General features: G+C 36.0%; 1 protein-coding gene across 2 annotated transcripts in view; it reads right to left on the bottom strand.

Moving 5' to 3' along the window:
* Positions 1-16,436, bottom strand: part of LOC150075390 (uncharacterized) — a 51,743-nt gene that overhangs the window by 13,030 nt on the left and 22,277 nt on the right. For both annotated transcript variants that reach the window (XM_090388700.1, XM_090388698.1), the window contains exon 4: positions 9,731-9,852. In XM_090388700.1, the coding sequence (XP_090244826.1) occupies positions 9,731-9,852 (122 nt within the window). The remainder of the gene's footprint in view (positions 1-9,730; positions 9,853-16,436) is intronic.

Raw genomic sequence — 16,436 nt, 5'->3', positions numbered from 1 at the left:
ATATTTATCAATGATATTGATGAAGGTATATCAGGCTTAGTGTCGAAGTTTGCAGATGATACAAAGGTTGGCAGGGTTGTTAATGACATTGTGCTACTGCAACAGAATCTAGATAATTTGGGCAGATGGGCTAAGTAGTGACAACTGAAGTTTAACCTTGACAAATGCAAAGTACCGCATATGGGTAGAAGTAACCCGAGAGAAAAGTACCAACTGTGTGGTACTACACTTAAGGTGGTAGAAAACGAAAAAGACTTGGGAGTAATTGTGCAGTCAGATATGAAGTTTTCTGAGCAATGCAGACAGGCTGCCAGGGCAGGTCATGGGGTTTTTGTCAATTATATATAGGAATTTTGTTAGCAGGGAAAAGGAGGTGATTGTCCCTCTGTATAAGGCAATGGTCAGGCCATGTGTTGAGTACTGCGTACAGGTCTGGAGGCCTCATTTTAGGAAGGATGTCGATTTGCTTGAGCGTGTACAGAGAAGGGCAACAAGATTGGAGAGGGAAATGAAGGGATCCTCTTACCAAGAGAGGCTTAAGTTCTGCAAATTGCAGTGGCTGGAGACTAGGCAACTGCACGGTGATCTGATTGAGGTGTATAAGGCCTTGAATGGGTTGAGCATGCTGAATTCTGATGGGATCCTTCCACTTGTTCAGATTACGAACCTAAGGGGGCATAAATTCAAATTTATGCCCCCTTAGAAAAGAAAAGACAGATGTAGAATAGATGTGCGGAAATTTGCCTTTAGCCAGCGGGGGTTTAATTGCTGGAACAAACTTCCACCTGTCATTGTGGAAGTTGATAGGTTAAATAAATTTAAGGAGGAACTGGACAGGCATTTGGAGGGAATGGTGTGATTTTTTTTTTTTTTTTGGCTGATGCTGCGTAAGCTCATACACTTGCTTTCTTGCATCACATGCCACTACTACTACTACTACTACTGCAAATATCCTTCGTATAATTTAAAATTTATGTTTTTTGTATGTTATGTTTCAGTTTCTGCCACTTAGCATCATCTAGTGTAACTTCCATCTCTTTGTACGGATGACAGGGTGTAGACCAATATACTAATTTCAGATGGTAAGACGAGTTGAATTTTAAAAGATAAATCTTGCAGTTTCAAAGAAGACAAACATGATAAGAATATAAATGATGATGAGAAAAACAAAACATAAAGCATTGAATGAACGTGGTTTAGGATGACTCCATAATAATAAAACGTATTATCATGGAGTCATCCTAAACCATGTTCATTCAATGTATGTATAGTAGGGCATTTTCTAGAAACAAATACCACAAAAAGTCAATTGCCATACTGAAAAATTTGATCCAAGCCACAAGCTGAACTATAAAGTAAAAATGATTTTAGAATTATGATTTTGTATATGTATTTTGGGTGTGTTCAAGGGGTGGTGACGTGCATTCCATAACCTCTCCTACCCAAATGTCAACCTCACCTTCTCGGGGCAAACTGACCAGTTTCTACAGAGGAGGCTCTGGCGACTGAGTCACAGCGGCATAACTGTCCCATCATATACAGAGGAAATGCTGTACCTGAAGCCTATCTAGAGGCTATAAGGTAGCAGCCCCACCACTAGACTTACCCTGCGAAAGGCTGGTAACCTATCCAGGGGACATTCTAAATACTCGAAATAAGCTCAAGGGAAAAAACTGGAGGGATCTCAAGGGTAACGACCTAGGCAATGGATATAGGACTACGATTAAGGAACTTAAAGTAGCAACTTGGAACATTAGGGGAATAAATCACAAATTAGATGAATTGACCATGGAACTAAAAAATAGAAATATTGACATAGCAGTCATTACCGAAACAAAAAAGAAAAAAGAATCCAAAGAAATAGGTAACTTCATAATGATATACTCCGGCGTACCATGTGAAATGTGGGCATCATCGGGAGTTGCTGTTATAATAAAGAAAGAATGGGAAAACAAAATATTAGACTACTCCTGGATATCACCCAGAATATTGAAATTAAGACTAAAAATTCTATCTTATACAATAACAATCATTGGCATCTATGCACCAGTAGAAGGCAACATTGATAAAACCACAGAATTTTATGACAAATTACAATAGATCATAAACCAAACTAACAAAAACGGGTATCTCATATTAGCAGGAGATTTTAATGCAAGGGTTGGTGCTCAATCAGTAGACAAATGTATAGGATCAGAAGGCAAACCCGTGGTCAACAATAATGGAAGATGTCTGATAGACTTCTGCATTTTTAATAAACTTAAAATTAAAAATACTTTTTTCAGACACAAGAATATCCATAAATTCACATGGGAAGCAAGAAACACAAAGTCTATAATAGATTATATTATCATTAATGAAAATTTAAATGACAAAATTAGAGACACTGGAGTATTCAGAGGCAGTGAAATTGACAGTGATCACTACCTAGTAGAAAGCACTTTCAAAATAAAAAGAAATTATCTTAATAAAAAGAAGAAAATACCAACAAAAACTACTAAGAAATTAAAAATACATTTGTTGGAAGACGAAAGCACTAAATTCTTGTATGAAAGTCGATTGAAAGATAAACTCAAATCAGATGAAAGTGATAATGTTGAGGAAATCTGGTCAAACATGAAAAAATCAATTCTGGGAGCTGCTGAAGAAAGTCTTGGATATAAACCTATAAAAAATAAAAACTGGCTGAGAACTTGGAATGAAGAATTGAAACAAACAATCAATGAGAAAAAAAAGAGCTATAAACTGTTCCTACAAACTAAAGACCTACATCTACACATAAAATATAAAAAGCTTCGAGCAGAAGTCAGAAAACTAACCAGAAGAATCTGACGGCTGGGATAAATTTGTTAAATCTTTAGAACGTGATATCACGGGCCCACAGAGAAGAGGTTTTAAAATTTTTAAGAAATTACAACTATACACAAATGATCAAATAAAACCAACTCCATCTCCCAAGCAGAATGGAAGCAACACTATTCCAAACTATGGTATAACCCAGGCATTAGGGAATTGGAAGATAACCAAAGATGAAGAAAAAAAAATATAACAATGGAAGAACTAGAGTTAATATCACAAAAATCAAAAAACCGAAAAAGCCCAGGCATAGACAATTTGAATGTAGAACTATTTAAATATGGGGGCACCTTACTAAAAAATGCACCACTAAAATTATTTAACATCATATGGCATAAGTAACAGATACCCAAAGATTGGGAAACAGGAATAGTAATCAATTTACACAAAAAAGGCTCCAGAAATAACCCTAACAACTACAGAGGAATAACACTGCTGTCAACTGCTGCAAAGATATACTCTAATATACTAAAGAATAAACTTAATAAATACACTGAACAATTCTTAGAAGAAGAACAATGTGGGTTCAGAAAAGGGAGAAGCACAATAGATGCCATTTTCTCACTACAACAAATTTTGGAGAAAAGAAGAGAATTCAATCTACCAACATTTCTGCTCTTTACTGATTATGAAAAAGCATATGACAATATAAACTGGGAAAAACTTTGGCAGATTCTACGTGAAGAAAATATCCCAACCTAACTCTGGAAAGCGATCCAAAGCCTATATAAAAACTTAAGTCTGTATAAAATATTCTAATGGCCAACTATCAGACCCAATTAAAACCAATAAAGAAGTGAAACAAGGATGTGGACTATCACCAAATTTATTTAATACCTACATCAATAAAATTCTTAGAGAATGGAAACAAACAATTAACAACAGAAATAAAATCCAAACTATATTATATGCTGATGATCAAGTTATAATTGCAAAATCCAAAGATGAACTACAGATAGCAGCAAATGAACTTAATAAAATAGGTAAAAAGTACAAGATGAAAATCTCCACCTCAAAAACAAAATCAATGGGATTATGTGGAAAAAACATACAAAGAGTCAAAATTGTTATTGATGATAAAATAACAGAATAAATATCTGACTTCACCTATTGGGAAATTTAATATCAAATGAAGGGAAAGACATCCACACTAAACTACAGAAATATAATAAAATGAATGGAATGATTAAATGCCACTTCGGAAAACAAATTACAACTGAAACAAAATTATGACTGCACAACATCACTTCAAAACCAGCCCTCTTCTACAGCTGTGAGACTTGGGTCATAAATAAGAAATATGCACACATATTTGCAAGGCTAGACCACCAAAGAAATTTAGATGTCCGCATGAAATTAAAAGTAGATAACATAGTAAATGACATAAAACGGTATCAGGAAAAATGGATCAGCCACATAGAAAGAATGAACCCAGACCGGATCCCAAAGCCTTTAACTACAAACCTACAGGCAAGAGAGATGTTGGTTGACCAAGACAACGATGGCGAGATCAAGACCACCTCCAAGAGCTACAACGGAACAGGTCTTAAAAGACCTAAGCCAGACAAAGTTCATGATGATGATATATGTATTTATTGATTCTGACAGAATTCTCATGAGAGTGATATTAAATTTTCCTTGAAACTTAAATAAATTTAGAGCAACACTTCAGGAATACAAATGCTATAGAACATCAGTGTACATGTGTTGCACCTCATTTGAAATATTCACCTTTATATCTTTCCACCATAAGCATAGTCAGTTGCTGATGCACCTGTAAAACTGTAGATAAACAAACAAAAAAAAAAAAAAAAAAAAACTTGAAATGTCTATGAAACACCATCTTCAAAGTGCCAAATGTCAGCATACTTAAACCAGTGATGGGAATATTTTGTGCAACATACCAAAAGCCATATTTAAATATCTGTACCTTTTGAGACCTGCATAGCTTAATACTGCTGTCATGGAATTTTTACAAAAATTCCTTGACAGCAGGTCCTATTAAGTTATGCAGGTCTCAAAATACTGCTGTCAGTATTTTTACAAAAATACTGACAGACAGCAGTATTTTTGTAAAAAATTCCATGACAGCAATATTAAGTTTTCCTTGAAACTCAAGTAAATTTAGAGCAAAGGCTTCGGCAAAACAAGTGCATGGAACATCATTCATTTTACATGAGTTGAGCCCCATCTGAGATTTCTGCATATAACTGAATTATGTTGGTAAAAGCCTCATTTTAAATGTTTGCCCATACAATTTAATCATACAAAATTTGCTATACACAAATGAAGCTTTGCCAACTCATATACTACACATTAATTTTCCTTGAAATTATTCCCATTTAATAGTGTTTGCTTTCTTCTCATTGTCATGTTGCTGAACTGAGTTTCATGAGTTTAAGAGTGTTTCTTTCTTTTCATTATTACAAAGCACAAAATGGTTATTTGCAATTCAAAATGACTGAGAGTTTGTTATTGTCTGTAATATTCCCATTATGCATCACAATTTATGAAGGATTCCCATAATGTTTTTATACAATGTCAATTTATGAAGGCATGATCAAACATCTTAATGATTATTCTGAAAGAAAAATTACTCAAATCAATTCAGTTTTGGCTGAGAAATAAAAAAAAAATTTAGGAGCCATTTTTGTAAATGAACATTTAGGAAACAAGTTAATAATTACAAATAATAATAAAAAAATACATGTTCTGTTAATACTCTGTCACAACCACATAAACCCCAGGGGCTCACATCTGGTGAATATGGGCTTGGCACACTCAGGGTCCTGAGCTAGATATCATCATTCTTCTCTTTCTTGGTGATTCCCTTCTGCTTTTTTTTCTCTTTCTCTCTCTCTCTCTCTGCTGGTGCAGCAAAAGCCTCAAGCTTCCTTGCACCATATGGCTAATAATATCACAGGCAATTACAACTAATCACTGGCAAGAATACTATCATTAATTGTATTTCATCAAATTCACTGAAATATTCTATATCACAAAGCATAAAAAACTAAGAACACATGAAAAAAAAAAAAAAAAGCAGGTTTTCTTTACATCATTTTATAAGTATTATTATTAGAGAATTAGTATTCACAGTGTAATATAGCTATGTCTATTAAACCGAAAATTCAATGAAAAAAAAAAATATATATATATTTAAAGGCTTCAACAAAATAAGTGCATGGAATATCATTTTACACAAGTTGAGCCCCATTTAAGATTTTTGCATATAACTCAATTGTGCTTTGACGAACACCTCATTTGAGACTTTTGCCCATACAATTTAGTCATGCCTCTCAAAATAAAAGGAAAGTATTAATTTTGTTCAATTTGAGAGATATTTAGACTTGAACCTAAAAATTTCAAAAAATTGCACGAATTTTCATTATAGTATTCATCGTTGAAACAATCCTTGCATATTCATATTATAATGAATATGTAAGAATTTTTGCTGTTTCCAAATGGTATCTTGGTTTAGACAAAAAAAAAAAAAAAAAAAAAAAAAAATTATCATAAAATATAAAAACTTCATGATTAAATTCATAAAGGGTATTACATGACATTCATTTTTATAATATAATTATTGCTACAGTAAAATATAAATGCGCAAAACAATATGATTGAGCTTAAATATATCATAAAATATCGGTGTAAATACACCACAGTTAGCTCATAAAAGTAAATTACAATCATAGTGTAAAGGCATTGATTTAATTGTATCTAATATCGTGACTACCTTCACAATGAGTTACCAAGTATTGCACTACCTATATTACCATGTACTGCACTGTCAATGATATATCATGGATTTTTTTTTTTTTTTTTGATTTGGTAGTTGTTGGCGCATCGGCTTCTGTGGCCATATTGCACCTCCCAAGGTTTTTGCAGTACTTTGATCCAAGCCCGAGGCGGGAATCGAACCCGCGACCTTTGGGTTGCCGGGCAGGTACTTTACCCACTCGGCTAGATATATCATGGGGGATACACAGACTAAAAGGTTAATAGTGGCCTCATGCAGAGGCAAAAGTGATTCTTGCACTGCTTTGATTAGAATGAGCAGCAGCCTGGAAAGCAAGGTGATGGAGATTTCCAGGAACGTTAGGAGTCACAGTGGAACAAGTAAATACATGGGCTGTGTAAAGGTAACCAAGAGTAGGAACAGGTGCATGTACACCAATGCTATAGTACTAAGTACTATAAGTTCTAATACCTTTCATATTTGGGGTTTTCATATATAATATATATACTAGGGGGCTTCGCCCCTGCTCGCTTTGCTCATCAACCCCTGCGCATGATTTTCTATGTAAAATGTAGAGGTATGACGGAGTAAGTTAAATCTTTTCTACGTAAAACGCACACCTGTTGCAATGCACTGAGGTTCTTCCTCCCATTCTTCAGCTATCTTCTTCACTCATCCTCTTTTTTTCCCCTTTTGTTCTCCATCAGGAAGTTCAGGTGACCCCTGATGGAGAGCAGCCAGTGTACTGTGGACAGCCTGGCTCATCTCCCAGTGCTGGTGGTGGGCAACGTGGAGTCCCACTAGGGGCCCTGTGACCAAGAAGCCAGCACAAACAACAGAACCCAACACCAAACTACACATGCAACACACGCTTTTCTGGCTTTTACAGAGGTTCTGTATTCATCACAAGAGTACTGATGGTGCATATGTGGGAAACCACAGGTGATGCCTTACCCAAACACTGTGCCACTATGATCAATATCTAATCAGGAAATGACCTATGTAATTATTTACCTGTGCATTTGTTTGTTTTTATTTGGTTTTTAGGAGCATTAGCAACTAAGTCCATATTGCTCTGTGGATATGCGGTGGTCATTCCCTGACCTTTCCGCATCCTCCGTATTTGGTGGTGACGGGCTCGAACCCCGGTCTAATCAAGAAGCATGTGCTACGCATTGCTGCTCCTTCCCGCCTGGCTATGGAGGCGCCTATGTGCATTTGTAGTGACATAATTGCCCCGCCCACTTGTAGTGATGTAACTGCCCCGCCCACTTGTACTACATGACCTGCATCCCTCTTCTCCCATTGGCTGCCCGACCAAGCGGCATTCTCAAGGTGGAATAAATATCACTATGTAATTATTTACCTGCATTTACATAGGTCACTTAGGAAAAGGCCTTTTGCTTCAGGTTCCATAATGCATGAGGAATACTGTTGCCTCTGAAAGAGCAGGACTAAAATATTTACAAACTATACAAATATTTAAAATATTTACAAAATACTAAACTATTTACAAATATACAAACTATATTGGGTCTCTTCTTCAGATGACATTTAATGGAACATCAAATGATGCCATGCGTGGTGAACGCTATAGACACAACTTCTTTCAATTGAAGACACCGATATAATTATTTACCTGCACATTTGTGGTGACACAATTGCCCCACCCTCTTCTCTCATTGGCTTGAATAAATATCAACTAGGAGGAAAACTTTTTTAATGAATAGAGAGAGAGAGATATTTTCATATTACATTGAATGAAGAAGCTTACCTCAATATTTTCTTATGAAACCCTTCAATTCTGATTCCCGCTATATTACTTAAGTTAAAATTTTATAAATTATTTAAATGAATTTTTTCAGCACTCGAAAAAAAACAGATGATCAAAAATATCTGGTATCAACAATTATAGGCTCCAATGTTGACATTCAGAACTATAATAAATCATCCCAAATATAAAAGAGTGTAAAAAAAGACATTAGCATCATAAAATGAAATATAAAGAACAAATAGAATTACGAATAAAATACTATCCTTAAAGCTGACAAAGCTTTTCAACATAGTGTTGAGTTCACAGATAGTATAGAAGCATAATGTGTATGATATTTAAAATGAGAAGAGATTTACTCCTTCCCTGGTGCATGTGTATATACGACCAGAAGTCTGAAATGAGAAAAGGGCCAAGAAGATTAATCGAGTTTTTGTGAAGTTTCATTTCAAGGGTTTTGGCTATGAGTAATTTTGTATAATTATGTTGAATGTTGAGGATTTTGACTTAATGAAGAAGAAATGTGTATCCATCTGCAATGGCATGATATGCTAATTCGGATGTGGTAGAACATGAAGCACGAACTGACGCAGAATGCTGCTTAACCCAATACAATACAATTAATATTTTTATATACACATATAATAAAATTATTTTTAAAAATTTTACATAACATTTAAAATATAATATTTTTCTTCATAGTTACAACCACAGTTTAGGCATTTGTTCCCCTGGTGGATGAGTGTATAGAAACTGCCACAAGGATATTAAAGTCAAGTGACTTCAGCCACCTTTACATCATCAGCAAATTTTTTCCAACATATATTTAAGCAGCACAAATGTGTGGTAGTCCAAGAGGTGGAAAGTCTTAAATAGTAATGAATGTACCAAAATCTCCCACCTATTATCACTTGAAACATTATGAAGTCTGCATGGCTGGCAGAGAATATTTTCATGAAGCAAGATCAAATTTTCACAGCAGTCAGTCTCTTGGCATATTCACTACATTCACAGAATCACATGTTCACAGTGATTCTGTGAATGTCATTGCCATGCAACACCTGGATGACACTTCATGCCTCAACATTTGTCCATATTTCTATCATCATCATTGCCATATCTGTACTGACATGAAATGCATAGAAATACATGCAGAAAATTCTCCTGGCCATTACTGCATATACTTCCCACCCATGTAAGAAAATTACATTATTTCAATTGTTTGCTTAGCAACTGTTTTTTTTTTTCTATACAATTTGTACTCTTACTTTTCATATGCTTCTTGTACATAACTCTTATGTGATTGAAAAAGTCTTATTAAAATAACTAAAATGCACAGTGAACTAACTTGGATCACTTACAGCAAACAGAATTGCTCCCAACCTTGATCCTACATCAAGAATAACTTTACCTCTTAAGTCAGGTAGCAAACTAAGACAAATGAAGTCCACTTTACGTAGAGATGCAGAATGAGATATAAAAGCTGAAAATACAGAAGACTATTAATATTTCAGTCAAAATAATATTATAAATAATGCAATTTACAAATTTATATATTAATATTCATTGATATTTTACTATTAGAGATGGTGATTTCTACCTATCGGCGATAACTCTGACTGCTCCTTAAAAGTACCAATTACTTTTATCAGTGACAAAATCACCCTTAAGATTAAAAGTGATGCTTACAGAATGTAAGGCATATCACATGTTACCAGTTACGTGTATGTAACTGGTAACATGTGATACCAGTTACGTGTATGTGCATGCATGTAACCAATATTCATAGAAACCAAATCTGTCGCTGGTACGCTTTGTGTAAACGCTACTGAATCTAGTGTCCAAAAAAACCGAAGCAAAAAGCAAAGATTTTTTCAAATAATTAATCTCCAAGGAATTAACCACTGCAGCTTACAACTGAAAATTCCTGGCAGCTGACAGTACATACTCTTGCTCATGACAAATACCAAGACGAACGGTATTCATTATGAGCAAATGGTGATTTAGTAGCAGATACTTATCACAGATATCATTAACTGTGACTTTTTTTTAATGTTAGTGACAAAGTAATAGATACATGATTTTTGGCCCATCTCTACTAGCCATCTACAGCAGATTCCCAATTAACCAAGAATGTTGAGAAATTAATTTCCCTGGATAATCGATTTCCCAAATAATCAGCAAAATAAGCAAAAAAATTGGGATTATGAATGATATGCATTTAATATATAAAAAAAAAAAATTGTATATCACCAGTGCTATTTAAAACTCCAGCAAATCTGATTAATTTAATTTTATTCTTTATTAAATCTAGTACAGTTTTTCACCAACATCGTACTCTTTTGTTAAAGCTGAACACCCGAACATCTTTTTCATATTTATCGATGAGTTCAAGTTTTTGTTGTATTGAAAGAACGATTCTTTTTCTTTTTAACATGATGGGTAACTTTAAAACTTTTGAAATAAATGCAAGCAAAATAGGTATGTACCTACTGAACAACTGCAACTCAAAATGTGCCCACCTGCTTCACACACACACACACACACATTAACTGATGAACAATGAATAAATACCTTTTTGTGTGTGCACAGATGCAAGGATTGAACAAATTCCTAAGGAACAAGATTGTACACTAGACTCCTAGTGGCAGATTAAGGGTTTGTGGGGCTCTAAGCAGTATTTTTCTAAAAAACAATTAAATTTAAAAATAAATTATTGTAAGTAAGTAAGTAGGTACTGTAATTGATTTTTTTAAGACATTTAAATCAATTTTTTATTCCATCCCCACACAATCAGGAGTCTACTGTATCCACATATTATTGTATGCATTTCCAGCTTGGTATAAATAGGAAAGGGTGCAGGGTTCTACCACCCCAGTTCAAAAAATGAGAGAAGATACATTCCAGTACAGTGTTCACTAGGCAGTCCTTAGTGCCCTCATGGGTAGTGCAATTGGTATAATCAGTGTCCTCCCCACACCAGGTGGAAAAGACCCGAGTTTGAATCCTGTCAATTACATGAGGATTTTTTATGAGTCTTTTTCACGATGTGGCTGAGTTGGTTGGTCTTAGATGAAGGCAGCATAGTTTTCTGTTTCATAGAAACTCAGGTTTTTCATTGAGAAAATTGACCACACAACACGTGCAATTTATACATATATTATATGCAATATGGCCTAAGTTGCTAATGTGCCTAAAACCCTACACAACAGCTTAAATTAGTGCAATACATCACCATCTTCAACTCATTTGGAGAGGCCTGGGTTTGATTCCTGTCAATGACTAAAGGAATTTCTGATTTGATTTGATTTGGTAGTTGTTGGCGCATCGGCTTCTGTGGCCATATTGCACCTCCCAAGGTTTTTGCAGTACTTTGATCCAAGCCCGAGGCGGGAATCGAACCCGCGACCTTTGGGTTGCTGGGCAGGTACTTTACCCACTCGGCTAGCCCGGTCGGCTAGGAATTTCTGATGTCCTCTTCAACCAAGGGCACTAGAAAGGTTAGCATTAGCCAATCTCATGCAGATGGAGTAGGATCTTCCCCCATGAGTTGTTCTATGTTTATAGTATCTCTTATGTCTTTCCAGAGTCCAAGAACAACAGGCAATGTATTGATGCTATGTTACGCTTGAGGTGCACTTCAAGGTCTGCAACTTTTGGTGCAACTAAAAACCAAAGGGATTACTGGTTTTAGCTTTGGCTTGATCCAGTAAGTAAATGTCTATAAAACAATATTTTATTTGGTTGTGATTAAAGTTAATTACTGTTTCATAGAACCTGGCATTAGATATATATTTTTGAATTTAAATACATAATATATAAGTAGCAATATGGGCACATGTTCAATTTTCATGTTTATATTTTATGTCTATAATATTTTTTATTTTCAGCAGAATTAATAAGAGTTTTGTTTTTGAAAATAACATCTAAATTACACAAATTAAATACTCAAATTTACTATAAAATATTTAAGAGCAAAGGCCTCATGCTACGAGGTAGAATGACTAACATATAGGTTAGTATAAAAGCATCATTTTAACGTAGCCATCTACCAAACTAGTTATATTAATTAATTAAATTGGCATCGTTTTATATCTCATATTGTGAATACTTTCATAATGAGTTGCCATGGTATTGTACTACCTCCAATAAGTAACATTTCACCAGTGGAGAAGTACTGTTACTTATTCTCAGTGGATATCACCACCCAGATGGCACCGTTTCAAAGCTTGGCTTCTCCTCGGTGGGTGGCCAGGTACCCTGGTGTTGCAATAGTGACAACCCAGTTATGAAGTATAACTTCTTAATATGAGAGATGCTTGATGGTGTGCAGTGACATAGACTATAAAATATTTAAGGGCAAAGGCCTCATGCTACGAGGAGGTAGAATAACTAACATATAGGTTAGTGCAAAAGCATCATTTTAACAGTCATCGACCAAAGTAGTTAAATTAATTAATTAAATTGGCATCATTTTGGTTATATCTTATATTGGGAGTACCTTCACGAGTTGCCATGGTATTGTACTACTTTGAATAAGTAAGACTTCACTAGTAGAGAAGACTACTGTTACTTATTCCCAGCAGATATCACCACCCAGACGTTTCAAAGCTTGTCCTCTGTGGGTGGGCAAGTACCCTGGTGTTGCAATAGTGACAACCCAGTTATGAAGTATAACTTCATAACAACACCAACCTATATGTTAGTCATTCTACCTTGTAGCATGAGGCCTTTGCCCTTAAATATTTTATAGTCTATATCACTGCACAACATAACGCATTTCTCATACTGCAAAGTTATACTTTATAACTGGGTTGCCACTACTGCAACGCCAGAGTACCTGCCCACCCACCGAGGAGAAGCCAACAAGCTTTGAAACGGTGCTGTATGGGTGATGATATCCACTGAGAATAAGTAACAGTAGTCTTCTCAACTGGTGAAGTGTTACTTATTTGAGGTAGTACAATACCATGGCAACTCGTTGTGAAGGTATTCACAATATGAGATATAACCAAAATTATGCCAATTTAATTAATTAATTTAACTACTTTGGTAGATAGCTAATGTTAAAATGATGCTTTTGCACTAACCTATATAATATTCAAATTTATTAAAAAAAAAAAAAATTACATTTAAAAAAGTATTATAATCCATTAGCAAAAGGTTTGCTACACTTCAAACAGAACTCAAAAACACCAAAAACTTTTCCAGAAATAAAAAATTGAGTTGCCTGCCACTATTGCTGGGTTAAGTTTCCTTCAGAACTCTTCACACTAAGAAAGATTTCAATATGTGCAGATGACCTGTGAATTTATTTACCTTAGCATTAGCAGAGGCATTTGATGCAAAAAAGCAAGCTTATGCAGCATCAGCCAAAAAAAAAAAAATAAATAAATAAATAAATAACCACTTCAACTTCACCCCTCTGTTTGTTCGAAATACCTGTCCAGCTGAGCCTTAAACTTATTTAGGCTATCAACTTCCACGACAAGGGATGGAAGTCTGTTCCACCAACCAACCACCCGCAGGCTAAAGGCAAATTTCCTCACGTCTATCCTACATCTGTCTTTCCTCAATTTGAATTTATGCCCTGTCAGGTGATTATTCTGAGCAAGAGGAAGAATCCCATCAGCATTGAGCATGCTCAAACCATTCAAGGCTTTATACACCTCTATCAGATCACCTCGCTGGTGCCTAGTCTCCAGACACTGTAATTTGCAAAACTTAAGCCTTTCTTCGTAAGAGCACCCCTTTGTTCCATTCACTAATCTTGTTGCCCTTCTCTGTACTCGTTCCAGCATCTCTACATCCTTCTTGAAATGAGGCCTCCAGACCTGTATACAGTACTCTAGGTGTGGCCTGACCATTGCCTTATACAAGGGAATAATCACTTCCTTATCCCTGCTAGAAAATTTCCTATATATCATTGACAATACACCATGAGCTACTCTTGCAGCCCGTCTGCACTGCTCAGAGAACTTCATATCTGCCTGCACAAAAACCCCCAGATCCCTTTCATTCTCTACCACTGTCAGTGTAGTACCACAGAGTTGATACGTTGCTCTGGGGTTGCTGTTTCCCATATGTAGTACTTTACATTTGTCAATGTTAAACTTCATTTGCCACCTCTCAGCCCATCTGCTCAACCTTTCCAGATCCTGTTGCAGTAGCATAGTGTCAGTAGTGTCCTTGACAACCCTGCCAACCTTCGTATTGTCTGCGAACTTGGACATTAAGCTTGATATGCCATCATCAATATCATTTATAAATACAGAAAACAATAATGGACCCAATACTGAACCCTGAGGGACTCCACTAATAACATTAGTCCACGATAAGCAGTGTCCATTGATTACCACTCTCTGTCTTCTCCCCCTCAACCACCCCTTTATCCATAGCAGCAATTTGCCTCCAATGCCACACTGCTCCAATTTGTGCAGCAGTCTTCCATGTGCAACAGTATCAAAAGCCTTTCTAAGATCCAAGTATATAATATCAAAGTTATTCCCTGCATCCAGTTCTTTTGTGACTGCATCATAGTATCCAATCAAATTGGTCAGGCAAGACTTCCCCTTAACAAAACCATGCTGTGTCTGAGCTATAACTGAAGTCTTGTCTAGATGATCCTGCAGTGCTTCTTTAACCAGTGCCTCCATTAATTTTCCAGGAACAGAAGTTAAACTAACATTTCTATAATTACTTGTGTCGCCCTTTGTCCTGCTTTGTGAATTGGGGTCACATTTGCACATCTCCAGTCCATGGGTACCTCCCCTGAGTCCAAGGTAGCTCTCATAATTATGGCTAAGGGTTGCTTACTTCGTTTGCTGCCTCCTTTAATATAACTGGATAGATCACATCCACCCCAGGCGCCTTTCTTGGGATATCTTCAACAATTTCTCCTCCACTTTACTCTCAGTTATTACAAGATTCTCTAGCTTACTGCCAGAGTTGAATACACCTCTGGCATTCCCCTCGCTGAATAACTCCTCATGTGTGAATGTAGATGCAAAATATTCATTCAGTTTGTTAGCTACCTGAGCAGGATCATCAACAGTTGACCCATCGATATCAAGTGGACCAATCTGATTCATCCCCCTTCCTTCTAGAGTTTACATAAGTAAAGAACTCTTTGCTGTTTTTCTTTGCATCCCTTGCCAAAGATTTCTCATAATCTGCCTTCGCCTGCCTAACCTCATTTGTAACTTGGTTACAGATCAACTTGTATCTATCATAGGCTTCTGTGTCACGTGTTAATTTGTATGTATCTCATGCATTTTTCTTCTCTGCCATATTTCTCATTAGTTCATCTGACATCCACTTAGGCCTAAACCTTGAACAATATTTCTTAGTTGGTATGTAAAGCCTAGTAGCTTCCAAGATAAGTTCTTTGAATGCTTCCCATTTTGAGTTTGCTATTGGTCAACATCATCAGTTGGTCGTACTGTATAGAATTTAAATACTGTCTCAGTCCATCGTAGTCGCCTTTACGAAAGCAATAACCCTTCCCTTTACCCCTAATGGTAGTTACCTCTTTGAGTAAATCCCACTTCAGCACAGTGTGATCACTGCCACCTAGTGGTTCATTTACCTGCAGATTCTTAATGCATGAAGAATCACTACTGATAATCAAATCAAGAGTATTACTTCCTCTACTTGCCTCCCGAACATGCTGATGTAGAAAACAATCATCCAATAAATCCACAAAAGCCTTGCTAGTGTGTGAGTGACCAGCCCCCAAATTCCAGTCAATATCTGGGAAATTAAAATTCCCCATTATAAGACTCTGGTTTACTGGCCCGCTGTATTTCCCTGTACAGTTTCTTATTATACTCATCAGAGTCATTAGGCCTATAACACACTCCTACTCTCCATTTTGATCTCCCAATGCTTATGTCACCAAACTGAATCGACACTGCACTGTCCAGCGATGTCGACTGGCTTCACTTCCTTGGATTTTATGTATTTCTTAACTAATAGCATAACCCTCCTCCCTTCCTATCCTGTCTATCCTTTCTGTACACATTGTACTCCCCAAATTCCAGTTCTGCATTCCTTATATCTGTGTGA

This window comes from Mastigoproctus giganteus, chromosome 14 (assembly GCF_048544385.1).
Source record: "Mastigoproctus giganteus isolate SK-2022 chromosome 14, ASM4854438v1, whole genome shotgun sequence".
NCBI lineage: Eukaryota > Metazoa > Arthropoda > Arachnida > Uropygi > Thelyphonidae > Mastigoproctus > Mastigoproctus giganteus.
The sequence above is the reverse complement of the archived record's forward strand: the minus strand, read 5'-3'. Positions and strand labels throughout refer to the sequence as shown.